The 17835-nt window shown below is 43.7% G+C and overlaps 1 protein-coding gene across 2 annotated transcripts; it reads left to right on the forward strand.

The window, feature by feature from the left end:
- Positions 1-1900: 1900 nt before the first annotated feature.
- gramd1c (GRAM domain containing 1c) lies at positions 1901-17818 on the forward strand. 2 transcript variants are annotated; one of them, XM_036935017.1, is made up of 19 exons: positions 1901-2039; positions 2256-2335; positions 4239-4351; positions 6338-6464; positions 6686-6786; positions 7663-7758; positions 8006-8086; positions 11125-11249; positions 11380-11530; positions 12161-12317; positions 12534-12674; positions 12834-12952; positions 13064-13206; positions 13745-13848; positions 14401-14577; positions 14744-14810; positions 15452-15598; positions 16024-16129; positions 16235-17818. In XM_036935017.1, the coding sequence occupies exons 1-19, from the start codon at positions 1993-1995 to the stop codon at positions 16298-16300; spliced, it is 2148 nt and encodes a 715-aa protein (XP_036790912.1). In that variant the 5' UTR covers positions 1901-1992; the 3' UTR covers positions 16301-17818. The 2 variants fall into 2 exon arrangements, with proteins under 2 accessions (XP_036790912.1, XP_036790913.1); XM_036935018.1 differs by having other exon boundaries at positions 1904-2039; positions 15479-15598.
- The last annotated feature ends 17 nt before the right edge of the window (positions 17819-17835 follow it).

Here is a 17835-nt window from a genome sequence, read left to right on the forward strand (position 1 = left end):
GTAAGAGTGACAGTAAATTATGTGTCTGGTGCTGCTGGTTAAACTAGTATTGCTACGTGCATTCCTCTCAACTACAAAATTTCAGTCACTAAAAATAATGTACATACAGTTGAAGTCGGAAGTTTACATACACCTTAGCCAAATACACTGCTCAAAAAAATAAAGGGAACACTTAAACAACACAATGTAACTCCAAGTCAATCACACTTCTGTGAAATCAAACTGTCCACTTAGGAAGACACCCCCAATAAAGGAGTGGTTCTGCAGGGGGTGACCACAGACCACGTCTCAGTTCCTATGCTTCCTGGCTGATGTTTTGGTCACTTTTGAATGCTGGTGGTGCTTTCACTCTAGTGGTAGCATGAGACGGAGTCTACAACCCACACAAGTGGCTCAGGTAGTGCAGCTCATCCAGGATGGAACATCAATGCGAACTGTGGCAAGAATGTTTGCTGTGTCTGTCAGCGTAGTGTCCAGAGCATGGAGGTGCTACCAGGAGACAGGCCAGTACATCAGGAGACGTGGAGGAGGCCGTAGGAGGGCAATAACCCAGCAGCAGGACCGCTACCTCCGCCTTTGTGCAAGGAGGAGCAGGAGGAGCATGCCAGAGCCCTGCAAAATGACCTCCAGCAGGCCACAAATGTGCATGTGTCTGCTCAAACGGTCAGAAACAGACTCCATGAGGGTGGTATGAGGGCCCGATGTCCACAGGTGGGGGTTGTGCTTACAGCCCAACACTGTGCAGGACGTTTGGCATTTGCCAGAGAACACCAAGATTGGCAAATTTGCCACTGGCGCCCTGTGCTCTTCACAGATGAAAGCAGGTTCACACTGAGCACGTGTGACAGAGTCTGGAGACGCCGTGGAGAACGTTCTGCTGCCTGCAACATCCTCTAGCATGACCGGTTTGGCGGTGGGTCAGTCATGGTGTGGGGTGGCATTTCTTTGGGGGGCCGCACAGCCCTCCATGTGCTCGCCAGAGGTAGCCTGACTGCCATTAGGTACCGAGATGAGATCATCAGACCCCTTGTGAGACCATATGCTGGTACGGTTGGCCCTGGGTTCCTCCTAATGCAAGACAATGCTAGAACTCATGTGGCTGGAGTGTGTCAGCAGTTCCTTCAAGAGGAAGGCATTGATGCTATGGACTGACCCGCCCATTCCCCAGACCTGAATCCAATTGAGCACATCTGGGACATCATGTCTCGCTCCATCCACCAATGCCACGTTGCACCACAGACTGTCCAGGAGTTGGCGGATGCTTTAGTCCAGGTCTGGGAGGAGATCCCACAGGAGACCATCCGCCACCTCATCAGGAGCATGCCCAGGCATTGTAGGGAGATCATACAGGCACGTGGAGGCCACACACACTACTGAGCCTCATTTTGACTTGTTTTAAGGACATTACATCAAAGTTGGATCAGCCTGTAGTGTGGTTTTCCACTTTAATTTTGAGTGTGACTCCAAATCCAGACCTCCATGGGTTGATAAATTTGATTTCCATTGATAATTTGTGTGATTTTGTTGTCAGCACATTCAACTATGTAAAGAAAAAAGTATTTAATAAGAATATTTCATTCATTCAGATCTATCTATCTCTTTATTTTAGTGTTCCCTTTATTTTTTTGAGCAGTGTACATTTAAACTCAGTTTTTCACAATTCCTGGAATTTAGTTCGAGTATAAATTCCATGTCTTAGGTCAGTTAGGATCACCACATAATAATAGTAGAGAATGATTTATTTCAGCTTTTATTTATTTTTATTTCATCACATTTCCAAATACTCTATTTGTATTTGGTAGCATTGCCATTAAATTGGGTCAAACATTTCGGGTAGCCTTCCACAAACTTCCCACAATAAATTGTGTGCATTTTGGCCCATTCCTTGAGGCTCAGCCTTCGGGTGGGCAGATACAAGAAATCATTCTCAAAAAAAATACGAGCTTGACACACCTCCAGAACAAGATCTTAGAGGGTGGAACAGAACAGAGAATGATGGCTATTTTTAGAACCATTAGACAGCCATCAGTACGCAAATGGTAATGGACAAAGCACAACGATTTCCTTCATGGTATTTTATCTTATGGGCTGGGTCAGGTGATACCTGTTGCCAGGTGTACGGATGTGTAGCACATTGGCTATATGACGCCACTGCCATTTATTTTAGTAAACCTAGATGTACACATTACTGATTTAGTTTTGCGTTAATAAGATCTGAGAGCGGTCAAACGGAGCCGGTGGTGACATGTTTACAGGTATCCACGACTTCACAAACCTTCATTCATCCCAGACTCACAACTCGGTGCAGAAGATACATATATTCGGTCGTTTCCAGGTAAGTTATGAATGTGCACCGTCTTTTAACTGCCTATCACGAATTTAGTATCCCCAAAGAGATCCGAAATGGTGGATGATGAAGACGCAGGGTAAATCCATTTGAATTCAATCCCTTTTTGACACTACCCGTTTAGATTTGAACGAAACTTTACCTATTTGCCCATTGTATAATTGCTCAGAATGGGACTTGTTGGACCTGAATGCGAAAACATTCAAGACATTAAGGTGCAGTAAATTGCTGCGGTCAAGTGAGCGAGCGTTCAAACCATCCGCTCTTCAGTTTCGGCCTGAATTTGTGACGGGAATAAAAAACACGACTGTATCGCGTATTTTCTTTTGGGTAAACTGAGTCGGATGTACTCTCATGCACAGATGAAGACGATAGCTGTGAAGAATTCAAAACAAAAACGTTTGAAGCACACTTATTCAGAATTCCTTTATGAAAATGATACCAAATAGTTTTTCATTTTCGCCTTATCAAACATTACAGTACTTTGATATCGCGGGTACCCTGTTACCCTAAAGGCGTCAGCATGCGTCAGATCGGCTGGCTAGGCGAACCGAACGAGTGCAAGGACCTTGCTTGGCAAACGAAAAAAGCTGCAATAGCACTGTTTGTCAATTGTCGAGGTGGTGTTGTTCAGGGAATGTTAAAGTCAAAGAAATGTGTTTACAGACATAACATAAAAATACAGTACACACACAGCAAGATCTAAGTGAGCTTGATAAGCCATTTTTTTAGTAGGTAATTTATCCAGTGCGATGCCCATATTATGTCAATTTAAAATATGGATTAGTAAAATTGAATGGAAGCCAGAAGCCATGGATTACAGGCAACATTTGCACTGAGCTAAAGGGTAGAGCTGCTGCTTTCAAGGAGCGGGACTCTAACCTGGAAGTTTATAAGAAATCCGGCCTTGCCCTCCGACGAACCATCAAACAAGGCAAAGTGTCAATACAGGACCAAGATCAAATCGTACTACACCGGCTCCGAAGCTCGTTGGATGTGGGAGGGCTTGCAAACTATTACAGACTACAAAGGGAAGCACAGCTGAGAGCTGCCCAGTGACATGAGCCTACCAAACGATCTAAGTAACTTCTATGCTCTCTTCGAGGCAAGTAACACTGAAACATGGATGAGAGCATCAGCTGTTCTGGATGACTGTGTGATCACACTCTCCGCAGCCGATGTGAATTAGACCTTTAAACAGGTCAACATTCACAAGGCCGCAGGGCCAGACGGATTACCAGAACGTGTACTCCAAGCATGTGCTAACCAACTGGCAAGTGTCTTCACTGACATTTTCAACCTCTCCCTGTCAGTCTGTCATACCAACATGTTTCAAGCAGACCACCATTGTCCCTGTGCCCAAGAACACTAAGGTAACCTGCCTTAATGACTACCGACCCGTAGCACTCACGTCTGTAGGCATGAAGTGCTTTGAAAGGCTGGTCATGACTCACACCACCATTATCCCAGAAACCCTAGACCCACTCCAATTTGCATACCGCCCCAACAGGTAAACTGATGATGCAATCTCTTGCACTCCACACTGCCCTTTCACACCTGGACAAAGGAACATCTATGTGAGAATGCAATTCATTGACTGCAGTGAACTTTGAGCTAACATACTTTAATTCAATAGTAGATCACTAATCCATTGTCATTAACATTGCAAAGCATAACAAGTAATGCATTGTGTTCAAATTGAATTATATGGGCTATATCCTCATACTTCTTAGCATGGTCTGCAAAGTGTAACCTTCTTCAGTAGAGACCAGCCATAAACAGACCCCTTTACAGCAGCAAGATGTCCAGTCCAGTAGTCATTCTATAGGGACTGCTGGAGTTGACCTTCTAAAGCTACCAGGCAACATTATAACATATCTCTTCTATCCAGGCAGCGGAACAGTGGGTCTGATGGACCAGGTTTCTCGGTCAGGGGTTGGCAGTGACGTCACAGACGAGACCGCCTCCATGGGGGAGTACAGGTGGAGCTCTGAGGAACATGAGGTAAGATACAGAGCCCTTCAGTTTACCTGTCCGTGACTATCATGCACTTACCCCTACATTGTATAACATGTCATAAAGTCTGCTTACTTGCCCACCCATACAAACATAAACACTGCATGATGACGATGTATCTTTAGTTAGGAATTATTGATGCTATGGTTTTTAGACCAATGATGTAATGAATACTAACTTCAAACTGCACTTGCACTTTTGTACGTTGTATAGTTTTATTTAAAGATTGAGGATGATTTTCTCCTGATGTTGTATAATGTCTGTTTTTATGTGGTGACGCCAAAGACATTTCCACAGTGTGGACAATAACGGTTCCTGCCCTCTAGTGGAGAAGACATTCCATTACATTCTTCCCATTCTGCCATCTATTATGTTGACGTCACTTCATCACATTTAGCTTTTGTTGTGATGTACTAGTGACAGTATACAAAGCTCATGAGCCGATACTGTTTTTCAGCTACATTAATGTTCAGTTCCTGGTCTTCTCTCCATTTACTGAATAGCGAGAGCGTATTGACCAACTGTCACTTTAATATATAAATATGTATATACACACTGAGTGTACAAAACATTAGGAACGCTTTCCATGACATAGACTGACCAGGTGAAATCTATGATCACTTATTGATGTAATTGTTAAAATCCTTTCCAATCAGTGTAGGTGAAGGGGAGATAGGTTAAATAAGGATTTTCAATACTCGAGACATGGATTGTGTATGTGTGCCATTTAGATGGTGAATGGGCAAGACAAAATATTTAAGTGTCTTTGATCGGGGCATGGTAGTAGGTGCCAGGCACACCGGTTTGAGTGTGTCAAGAACTGCAACGCTGCTGGGTTTTTCCACGCTCAACAGTTTCCCAAGTATATCAAGAATGGCCTGCCACCCAAAGAACATCCAGCCAACTTGACACAACTGTGGGAAGTATTGCGGTCAACATGGGCCAGTATCCCGTTGGAACACATTTGGCACCTTGTAGTCCATGCCCTGATGAATTGAGACTGTTCTGAGAGCAAAAGGGGGTGCAACTCAATATTAGGAAGGTGTTTCTGATGTTTATTCCACTCAATCTGCTTTCAGAAAGTATTCAAACCCCTTGACTTTTCCACATTGTTGTGTTACAGCCTGAATTTAAAATTGATTAAATTGAGATTGTGTGTCATTGGCCTGCACACAATACCCCATAATGTCAAAGTGGTAATTAATTATTATTAATTTTTTTTACAAATTAATAAAAAACAAAAATCTGAAATGTCTTGAGTCAATAAGTATTCCACCCCTTTTATGACAAGCCTAAATAAGTTCAGGAGTACTAATATGCTTAACAAGTCATATAATAAGTTGCATAGACTGTGTTTAACATGATTTCTGAATGACTACCATGTCTCTGTAGCCCAAACATACAATTACCTGTAATGTCCCTCAGTCGAGTAGTGCATTTCAAAGACAGATTCAACCACAGCATTCCAGGTGAAGCTGGTTGAGAGAATGCCAAGAGTCTACAAAGCTGTCATCAAGGCAAAGGGTGGCTACATTGAAGAATCTAAAATATATTTTGATTTAAGTTTTTTTGCTTACTACAAGATTCCATGTGTGTTATTTAATGGTTTTGATGTCTTCACTATTATTCTACAATGTAGAAAATTGTAAAAAATAAAGATAAACCCTTGAATGAGTAGGTGTGTCCTAACTTTTGACTGGTACTGTAGCTTGAACACAACTTACCCCATACTGGATGAAATATTACCACTACCTTTTTAAAACCATGTCTATCTTTATTTCCCAAACACAGTTCAACAGTGACAATCACCTTGTTTTTAACACAGGCTTAACACCTAACAAACACTTTGACTGGTACTGAATGAAAAAACAAACTGAATGCAGCAGTTTTAGCCAGCATGACCTCTGTACTATAGAAATGACTATTGAAATGAGCTTTGTTATTATAATGTTACCTCTGTGGCCCGTCAATCAGATGTCCGACCCTCAGGGCCAGTGTCTGGCCGCCCCCCAAGCCCTGCCTGCCCCCACCTACAAACAGAGAGTTGAGGAGTTCAAGAAGCTGTTCAGAGAACTGCCTGAGTCAGAGAGACTCATCATGGGTGAGTTACGTGTTTGTGTGGGTGTGAGAGAGAAATGGGGAGAGAGAGGCCCCATCCAGAAATGGACCCTAGTAATATTTATAATAATAATTTATTATTATTATTATTATTATTATTATCATCTCTTAAAAACAAAAGATTGGCACCTCTCTCACCTGCATATACCAGCACACCTGTACTATACTTACCTGTGTCAAGGTGCGTCCCGTGTCTTTCCCCAGACTATACCTGTGCCCTCCAGAGAGACATCCTACTGCAGGGACGCCTCTACCTGTCAGAGAACTGGCTCTGTTTCTATAGCAATGTGTTTCGGGGGACAAAGGTGAGCTCACACATGGGGGAGGGATGGAAAATAAGAGTTTTCTGTCTTGGGGATTAATTAATCAGATCGTAATATGCTGTAAATGTGTGTATGTATTGCATTACTCTGGTCAGATTAAATGTGGTCTGTGTTATCTGGTTTTATACGGTGATATACTGTATTTAGAGTGATGGGCCAATGCGGGTTCTCTCTGAACATTCATGGAGCGCCACCTTCTCCTCAATAGCCATTGCTAAGTGATAATTAACGTTTCTGCTTTGTGCTGTTTACTGCTGATAGTTTTCACAGTGAAAGCAGATGTGCAATTTGTTGACTTGGATACACATTATCCCCAAAACTAATCAATAAAAATGTCTGTTAAATTCCCTGCTCTGTTTAGCTTGTTTACAGTGGGTCATTTCATAGGGAACTGTCAGAGGCGCTCTCGTATTGTTACATCACAAACATGTAGAGAATAAAGGTGCCAACATGGCAGCTGTTCAAAAAGTTGGCAGAACTCTCTTAATATATGGCTCTGGTCATAGATAGCCTTGACTCTGGAAGTCATCACTGTGCTATATTGTCGTAGATAGCCTTGACTCTGGAAGTCATCACTGTGCTATATTGTCGTAGATAGCCTTGACTCTGGAGGTCATCACTGTGCTATATTGTCGTAGATAGCCTTGACTCTGGAGGTCATCACTGTGCTATATTGTCGTAGATAGCCTTGACTCTGGAGGTCATCACTGTGCTATATTGTCGTAGATAGCCTTGACTCTGGAGGTCATCACTGTGCTATATTGTCGTAGATAGCCTTGACTCTGGAGGTCATCACTGTGCTATATTGTCGTAGATAGCCTTGACTCTGGAGGTCATCACTGTGCTATATTGTCGTAGATAGCCTTGACTCTGAGGGACATCAAGGCCATGTACAGAGGGAAGACAGCACGGCTGATCCCCAACGCCATACAGATCTGCACAGACTCAGAGAAGGTACAGTATAGTCACTCAAACACCACCTGGGTTCTGTTTAATATCCCTGGAGAGTTGCACTAACGCCCTGGACCAGAGCTAAGAGACTCTATGCTTTTCATGGTTTAACCCCTCAGGAGTAGGCCTACAGCTGCAGCACTGACAAAATAACATGTTACACATCCCTTCTGTCTGTCCTAAATGCAAACCAATGGATGGTTATCACTGCAATAATATTAACACACTTCTGTCGCTCTCTTCCCTACAGTTGTTCTTCACTTCCTTCTCAGCCAGAGAGAAGAGTTACCAGGGAGTGTTCCGGATGTGGCAGAACACACTGATGGACAAGGTGAGGCACAGTTCAGCGACTTCATAACCTCACTTCACTCACTGGGCCTGCATCCCAAATGCCACCCTATTACCCATAAAGTCCACAATGTTTTTATATTTACATTTTTTATTTAACCTTTATTTCAGTTAAGAACAAGTTCTTATTTACAATGTTGGCCTAGCAAAAGACAAAAGGCCTCCTGCGGGGATGGGGGCTGGGATTAAAGAAGGGCATTTCTATGACAAGGATATTTATATGAACAGTAGGAGTTACGCTAAGCACAGATCTAGGATCATCTTCCCCTCACTCAATCCTACTCTTGCTAATAAGGAAATAATAGGACAATAGCAAAATAAGCTAAACGGGGGAGATTCTCAATTGGTTTACTCTACTCCTCTGTCCTCCCCTCCTTTTGAAAAAGGTCAAAGGAGAGGAAATGTGGAAACAACTGCACTTGTATGAAATGACATTTGCAGGGGTGGAGTACCTAATGAAATGTGTAGGGTAGTAAAAAGACATGTAGCTAGTACTTTTTATATATTTATTTTTCACCCCTTTTTTCTCCACAATTTCATGGTATCCAATTGGTAGTTACAGTCTTGTCTCATTGCTGCTACTCCCGTACGGACTCGGGAGAGGCGAAGATCAAGAGCCATGCGTCCTCCGAAACACAACACAACCCAACCAAGCCGCACTGCTTCTTGACAAAATGCCCATCCAACCCGGAAGCCAGCCTCACCAATGTGTCGGCGGAAACACTGTACACCTGGCGACCTTGTCAGCATGCACTGTGCCCGGCCCGCCACAGGTGTCGCTAGTGCGCAATGAGACAAACCCTCCCCTCGGCCAAATCCTCCCCTAACCTGGACGACGCTGGGCCAATTGTGCGCCACCCCATGAGTCTCCCGGTCGCGGCCGGCTGCAACAGAGCCTGGGCTCGAACCCAGAATCTCTAGTGGCACAGCAAGCACTGTGGTGCAGTGCCTTAGACCACTGCGCCACTCGAGAGGCCTAGTTGTGATATTTTATAGATAAAAAGATAAGTAGCATATCGTTTTTAAATATGTGCATGCTTTTCTCCTCCGAGTAAACCGCTGATTCAAAGGGGTTGTGGCGGATCTCTAAACTCTTCCGCAAAGGACTCCGGTAGAATACTCCTGTGCTTCCTCCATTCGCCTACTAACTAATTGACACTCTCCTCGACCACTTACCGGTTTCCGGGTCACGGAGGAGAGAGGACGGAGGAGTCGAGGAAAGGACGGTATTTTGCCCAAATGAGAATATCTCATTGAATGGCTCTGGGAGATTCTTTATTGTATACTCCTCGCGTCCCCTCTCCTCGCCTCCTTCTCAAAACCCATTGGATGGAAAAGCCAGAGGTCCCATACCCACTGACCTTCTCCTCCAATGGGTGTTGAGAAGGAGGCGTGGAGGGAGGACCTGAGGAGTATGCAATTGAGATTCTCCCTTTGATCCAGTTGCATGGACGCCAACTACTAGATAACCAGGTAGTATCAATGGTGATGGTTATCATAGCTCTAGTCTGTCATTTCATGCAACCTATCCAGATTTTTATGTAGTATGCAAGGCTTCTGTGACTTTACCCTGGCTGGCTGTTCTTATATAATCAGTCCTGGGTAAACACCATGCCCCCCAGACTGGCCCATGGCATTCAGTTCTTATGTTGTATATGAGGGGAAGTGGCAGGCTGAATATTCAAAATGTTTTGTTTCTTATAACATACTAGCTCTTTTGATAGTAAAGTTGAGATAAAAGTAAATCATATTAGGACCTAGAATGAATGCAATTTTATAGGGGCAACTAGTGCAATATGGAAGACTGTGGACCAAGGGAATGAAGCTGTCAAATCAACCCCACAATAACACTGGTGTGGCTCGGGAGTTAGCGAATGAAGGTAAGGTTCAATGACCCCTCAAAGGTGTGGCTAGGAAGGTTAATTTGCATAAGACAGCCCCCGAGAAAGCGCTGTCGTTTCGTTACCTCGCCATTCTTCAGGGCAACAGATCTAATTTCCGTTGCCACTGAACGTTCACGAGCTTGGCATCTAATAGAGCTTTTATCGAAGCTATCTATCTTTCTATAAATGGGCGGAGCACTCTTGTTCCTATTGTTGGGCAAAGCGCCTAACTTCCCGATTGCTTTGTGACGGCGCACAGGTTATAGTTCAGTCCAGCTACCAGGCAGGTATACGTAACAACTGTTGGGAAAGAGCGAAATAGCTACAAAGTAAGTAAAACAACTTTAAAATGGCCTTTAATTACTTGATTGGCAGCAAGTGACAGATTTTGATCGAAATTATGATTAGCTGTGCAGAGTTTGGAATTAGGCTAAAGAAACCGTGGTTCCATATGGCCGCTTTCTTGACTAGAGTCTGTTGCATGGGAAATACTATTAAATTGTTTTATTTTGACTCGTAAGTGATCAACGATTGTTCAATCTCTCAAATGATTTTTAAAGTAATTTACATTTCCTTATTACTCACCCCTTTCCCCCAATCACGTATATATATATTTAAATAACTTGCTGTTTTCTTTTTGGGGGGGGCGCATCATGGTGTCCATAAACATTATGTTTTGTAGCTATTAGTCAATAGCTACAGTGTGCAATTTCACTATGAGCAAGGTACCAGACATATTTTTTTGTCTGTTCTTTATAAAAAAAATTGTCTGGTCATAATTTAATTCCAATCAAAGGTGGCGCTAAATGTAATCCACACTGCATGTATTGTTTTGTTTTTTAATCTCCGGACATCAGTGTGGTTGAGTAAGGAGCAGGTTAGGGCTGTTTTGTTTAATTGTAACAAAGACACTGGAGGCGGTGTGAGATTCATGCACAGGTGGAAGATAGTTATCATGTTACAGGAAGCCAGACAGAGGAATTCATCCTTATAATTTTTATTTTGATTGAGCTTTCGCACCTACAAAAAGCTGATTGGTGGTGACACTACCAGGAAAGTTGTTGCTTTTCCATAATAAAATAAATATTTTCAAGTGCCACTGTTTGCTGTGTACCAAGCTCCTCTCCCTCTCTCCTAGCCACTGAGTAGTTTGGCGCTGTGGCAGATGGTCAAGCAGCACTATGGCAATGACCTGGGCCTGAGGATTATCGAGAGAGAAAGTCTACAGACATCAGCAGAATCAACCACGCAGAAACACACCAGGTGAGGATGACCACTCACACACACCTGGATCTCTCTCTCTCTCGGACTGCACAAAGAACATCATGCACTCACCTACATCTCTCTAACTGACACATTTCTTCAACCTGTTTACCCACCTGGTCCGTGGCAGCATGACCGTGAGGCCTGGTGGAGAGGACTCTGGGAGGCCGTCTACTCTGCGCCTCCAGCCGGGGGATCAGGGCTCCTGTGAGCCCACTGCGCCCCAGGGAGAGGACCTACCCTCACCCCTCGGACAGAGCTCCATCAACTCAGGAAACACGGTACGACACCTCTTTGAAGTCACATAGATCACATCATTACTCTTTTTGTTGACAAAGCCCTGCTCCACAAACTTCAGATTTATCTAACATCACTGTTAAGACTTAAAATGACAAGTTATCAAGCCCTTTCACAGCGTGGGTTAACTCTGGAGACTCCTTTGGTGTCTAGAGAATTAGGTAAATCAGCCTATAATTTCCTTGCACCTTACGTGTGGAATGATCTACAATACAGTTTAAAATTGGAGAAATTGGTGCCTCTGGGGTGTTTCAGAAGGTTGTTAAAGGATCTTTATACTGAAGAATGTGATTGTGTTTTGCTTGTTGTGTATAATATAAATGTGTAGCTTAATGTGATTGATTGTATTTTCATGTAGTATTGTGGTGCTATACAGGCCTCATCTGGAAAATAGACCTCTGTCTCAGCATTGACTCCCTGTCAAAATAAAGTTTAAATACAAATTCTCACACAAGGCTTGGATGATATCAAGTATTCTCCTTAGAGTCATGTCTCCACATATTCTCTTCATTGTCTAATGAGTATTGCAAGTGAATGACCAGTCAGATTGATGGCATTTATAGCAAGGCTTCCATAGTCAGGGAAGAGTGACATTGCCATTGTGTGTCCTACAGGATGATGCTTGCAGCACCTCGTCTAGGTGCACTCCTGACCCGTCCCTGGACCTCTCTGCCCCAGAGCGAGTCTCCAAGCGCTCTGAGCTCTCTCTGGACCTCAACTCTAACATGGACCGCTTCTCTGAACAGAGCGCAGAGGAGAGTGCAGAGGAGGGTGAGAATTAACCCCCACTGTGTGTTCATTGGTTCTACCCAACAGGCATGTGCGTGGTAGTACTATTGACCCCCAAATGTGTTTGTTAAATGCATGCTACTTTAAAGTGATTGTTTGTTTTGTTTTATGCTAGTGACCTGTTAAATGTGTTTGTAGAGGCATCCCTCTGAGATCATGCTGACCCCTCCCCCATCTTTCTCCCTGCCTCTCCTGTAGAGGAGAGGGGGAGTGTCTCCCAGCAGCATGGCAGGCTGTATGTGAACACGGTCTTCAACATCAGTGCAGAAAAGATGTTTGAACTGCTCTTTACCGAATCTCACTTCATACGAAGATTCATGAACGCCAGGAAGATCACCAGTGAGTCATCTCCCCATCCATCCTGTTATAAGCCACACTCTCCTCTGATTAAGACGGACTTGTCCTCCCAAGCTATTTTTAAATGTGACTATCCGAGCGTTGTTCTAATGTGGTACCAAATAAAGTAGTAGATGGGTTAACACGTGTGATTGTCGTCAGATGCCATCCTTACACGCTGGCAGAGTGACGCGTCTGGCTCCATGAAGAGGAGTCTCAACTACACCATCACCATCACCAACCCTCTGGTGGGCAAGTTCTCCACCGCCACGGAGAACCAGGTGAGCCCAGGTCTGCGCTGCGCAGGGTTTTTAGTAGTGTGTGTGTGTGTGTGCAGGTGTGTGGAATGTCTTTTCTCCAGAGTGTGTGTAACTCATCTGTTGTCCTGTCAGATCCTGTACAAGGAGTTCAGGGAAGGTCAGTACTATCTCGTCGACTCGGAGGTCTACACACACGACGTCCCGTACCACGACTACTTCTACACTCAGAACCGCTACTGTATCATCCGCCATTCCAAACGCAAATGTCGACTCAGGTGAGCAGCAGAGACATCACAGCCTTTCGACATTGTTATCTGCTCAGTTTACTTTAGGGTAAAGACTTTCAGGGTATTGCGGTTGAGCTTCTCGCTGCGCTCACGGTCTCTTTGTTCAGTGCGATGTGCCTCTTACATGGTTTTTGTGTGTCAAAGTCTAATCAGTATCCCCTAGGAAAGGTCAATTCACTTCCAACTGTTGCGGGCCGGTGTATTGTTGGTTCCCTTCTCCCTGGTAGGTTTTGGTCAGAGTGAAAATCAGCAGTGCTGTCTGTACAGCCCTCCAGGACATTTTCCAGCTTTGTTGGAGTCATTCCTCTAGTGGCATAAAGCCTCCTATTCTCATATCCCAGGTCTGTAACTTCATAGCACTTATTTGCTGTGTCCAGCAGTTGACAGACTTATTTTAATAAATACTAAATGTTTGGTACTTCAGAGTTTGTGGTTACTAATTACCCATTACAGAATGTGAATATAGATCATTTGATTACTATTCAATTACAACTGTAGAGTTGATGTGCTGGTGTTGTGTGTTTAGGGTGTACACTGATGTGAAGTATAAGAAGCAGCCGTGGGGGCTGGTCAAGTCCTTCATTACCAAGAACTCCTGGAGTGGCCTGGAGGACTACTTCAGACACCTGGGTGGGCAGTAGGCTGCTGCAGCCCTGACGATCTCTTCACTCTTCTCTCTCTCTCTTTCCACTCCATCTTTTACAATATCTTGTCTTGTCCCCTCTTTCGCTGTAGTTCTTCAATTCTCTCCTCCTTGTTTGGCTGATCTCTGAGTGTATCTTCCTCTGAGAGCCTGTCTTCTTGCCTCCCCACTTCTCAATCTCCAATTAGTCTCTCTGCCTGTGAGTGTTGGATTAGGCCCATGCTCTCTTTGTATGTTGGTGCTTCACTGGTTTCTGTCCAGCTCCCTCTCTCCTATATTATATAACGACCAATCTCCCTACCCTTCATCTGCTCTTCTCTTACTCACCCTCTCCAGTCTCGTTAGATTAGATCTGAATCAGAGCCCTGCACTCACACTGACAGTCCAACTCTCCTCATGAGATGTCGATTATCACCCAAACTCCCTACTGTCTGCACGGCAGTCCTCTCTACATCACCCCTACCACTTCTAGTCATCTATTGACCCCTGTCTTCCAAGCCATTTGACCCAACTTTTCCTTTGACCCTATGTCATCACAGAATCTGAGCTGATGGAAGAGGAGGCGGAGCTGAACCAGGGATGCGGAGACCCCGGTAAGATGATTGGCGGGTTGCATCATTGGCGGAGGAGGACGTTCAGTCGGACACTACAGGACCACCTGAAGCCCAGCAAGCAATACGAGCCTGACCTAGACCCTCACAGAGAGGGCAAGACGGGTACATGCATGTTCTGTTTATTTAACAACCGTCTTCTGACACATGGATAACATTACATGTACTATATGAGTGAATTGCACAAACACTCAATCAGTCAAATGACTTAGAATAGACACATCGTCATATGTCTTCCCTTCAAGCTGTTCCGCTCTCTCCCGGTTGTCAGATCCCATAGATATGAAGGGTCCACCTCGATGGAACATCTCTACCATCATAGCTGGGATGAGCATCATGTAAGTCGATACCACCAGTCAACACTCAAACGGTATAGCTGTAAATCATCATGAACCTTTTCTATTGTTTGTGTACTTTCTTCAAATCAAATGTTATTCTTCAAATCAAATGTTATCCACGTAAAACTGGCTTCGAACCAGGGACTGTAGTGACGCCTCTTGCACTGAGATGTAGTGCCTTAGACCGCTGCATCTGTGTGTGTGTGTAACTATTTAATTGTACTAGAATGCTTAAAAGGCTGCTAAAATTGTAAATATCTGTATCTTTTTTTTTTTGGTAAGGAACATATTGGATATCGGTATCGGCCAAAAATGTAATATCGGTGCATCACTAGTAATATGTACATGTAGGTAGAGTTATGCATAGTAAAGTGACTATGCATAGATAGACAAGAGTAGCAGCAGTGTAAAAGAGAGGGGGGGGGGGGCAATGCAAATAGTCTGGGTAGCCTTTTGATTAGATGGTCAGGAGTCTTATGACTTGGAGGTAGAAGCTGTTTAGAAGCCTCTTGGACCTAGACTTGGCGCTCCGGTACCACTTGCTATGAGTACATTCTGCTTCATGAGCTCAAACAGTACTTCGGTGCAGTATATTAGCCAGGTGTGTGTTGATCTTAGCCAGGTAATCAGAAACCTCACAGCCTCTTTCTCTGGCTGTGTGTTCCCAGTCTGCTTATCCTAACAGTACTGAACCTGGGGCTGTTCTTTAAGCTGTGGGCCATGGAGGATGTGGCCAACCGCATGTACCTGAGCACCAAGCACCACCTCCGGGAGAGGACCGAGAGCAGGTAGGCTGCTGCACACCGGGTGAAGGCCTGCACTTTTCACATTACATTTGATATTTTAGACATTTAGCAGACACTCTTATCCAGAGCGACTTAGTGTATTCATCTTAAGATAGCTAGGTGAGCCAACCACATGTCATAGTCAGTACATTTGTCCTCAATAAAGAAGCTATCAGCAAAGTCAGTGCTAGTAGGAAACGCCAGACAATCTATAACCTAAACTTAACCAAACACCTAACCCTAACAATTATAATCAATTAGAAAATAAATACAGTGTATCGGTTTGCAGGTGAGCCACGTCCCCTTAGCATGCATCCAAGTCAGGAAAAACTTTCTTTCACCATTTCTTGGAGTAATCACTGATCTGACAGGATCGGGTTGTTGTGGAATTCTCTCTCTCTCGTCATGCTGACTGTCTGTCTCCTCAGTTTTGCAGCTGACTTCTTTCCCGAACCGGCCCCAACATACAGGACCAGAGAGGAGACTTTGCTGCTGAAAACAGTGCTGCAGGACTCTATCAAGCTATTGGAGCAGGTCAGTCAAACGACCAGCTATGTTTGTGTTACAGGCTCCCGAATCCCTCCGGCAGGTGTTTGTGTCTGTACAGACAATTTTTTCCCTCTCCTCTTTTCCCCATAGCTCCGCAGTTCTCTGTCGCTGCTTCAGCAGAAATTTGTAACCAACAGAACAGCAATTCTGCAGTGACACCGTCACACCTGGCGACCTCACTACGCCCTCTGAAGCCTGGGGTTGTAAAGGCTACAAGGGCCTCTGAGGACTCTCTCGTAACCAGGGGTGTTGCTAAAGGGACAACTCATGCACAGACTTGTTACTAAGAGCAACAATGGTTCAAGTCCCAGGGCCTTTAATAGTGTGGTACCAGGTAGATGGATGTTTTAATTTTTATTTAACTAGGCAAGTCAGTCAAGAACAAATTCTTATTAAAGTTCAACTGTCGGCACTGCGCTGTGGAGGAAGAAAATGGTTCCCAACCATCAGCAACACTGGGAGATGACTGGTGGATTGGGGTTTATGTGGGGTTCTGTTTTCAGTTTGGTAGTTCTTTATTCTTCCTTAATGTTGGTGCTGGGTTTATTGTGATTAAGTTAGTTCTACTGCATGCCTCACTGTACTGCGTACCCCTTTGATTGACAAGCCAATCACAGAAGATGTGAGCCAATGGTGTGATGAGTGCAGCAGATCAGAACCAATGTTTTGATAGAAATGAATGCCAATGTAAGGAATCATTAAATATTTTTACTTTTTGCACAGTGCCTTGTGTACTTTTTATGGTTTTTAGATTCATTTAGATATTTTTTTTCAATTAGAAGGCTTTTAGAAAGTAATTTGTATTTATTTGGATGCCAATGGGTTTCTGCTATTGTGAAAATGTGAAATAAGTATGCAGTTGAGAAAAAAAAGAAATGTTAGCCTTGGATGGTTTGTGATTTTTCAGCTGGTTTGTAGATGTACAGCAGACCTCAATATCAGGGTTGTGTTCAGAAGGGTGCAATGTTCTGAACGCTGTAGATATAAATGCCTTTTATAGACCTGTCATGAAACCTTATTCTACATGAGTTTGTTCTACATAATATATTTGTATCTGTAACATTGCTCCCCACTGAACGTGACCCAGGTGAACTTTCTCAGGAGCATTTGGTTAGAACCAAAACATCCCGATGTGAATAATACTGATTACATTTTGTTAATCTTGATAGCTGTCCCATGTAGGCTAGGCTAGAGGGTTAGTGGCTGTTATGTAATTAATATTCCATCCGCATGCCACACCCATTCAAGAAGCCACAGCACTAAAACGTTGCACTGCTGTTGTGTACGTCCACTATAAGAATGTGACCACAAGTTTAGTCTGGACTCTCTGAGTTGAATCCACACTAGTGCCTTGTTAACTTGGTTTGAATTGTTATTATTGTAAATTACAATTTACAATGACGTGTATATGCTGCACAAAATTAACATTCAACTCATTTCTGTGTGTGTGGCGGAACAGCTTCAGACTGTATGTAACACCCATCCTTATTTTTTAAATAAAAGCACAGGAATCTTCCTACCGTTGTTACATGGAATCAATGTGAACCATTGGATGTGAATAGTTTACACACACACATTTGTATAATTTGTTTTATATTTGTTGGCTATTTTGTACAGTTGTTAGACAAAGATGTAATGTATTGTTGCTTTGAATAAAGAAACACTTTCCAGCCACCTGTTGGTCTTGTCAA

This window comes from Oncorhynchus mykiss, chromosome 11 (genome assembly GCF_013265735.2).
Source record: "Oncorhynchus mykiss isolate Arlee chromosome 11, USDA_OmykA_1.1, whole genome shotgun sequence".
NCBI lineage: Eukaryota > Metazoa > Chordata > Actinopteri > Salmoniformes > Salmonidae > Oncorhynchus > Oncorhynchus mykiss.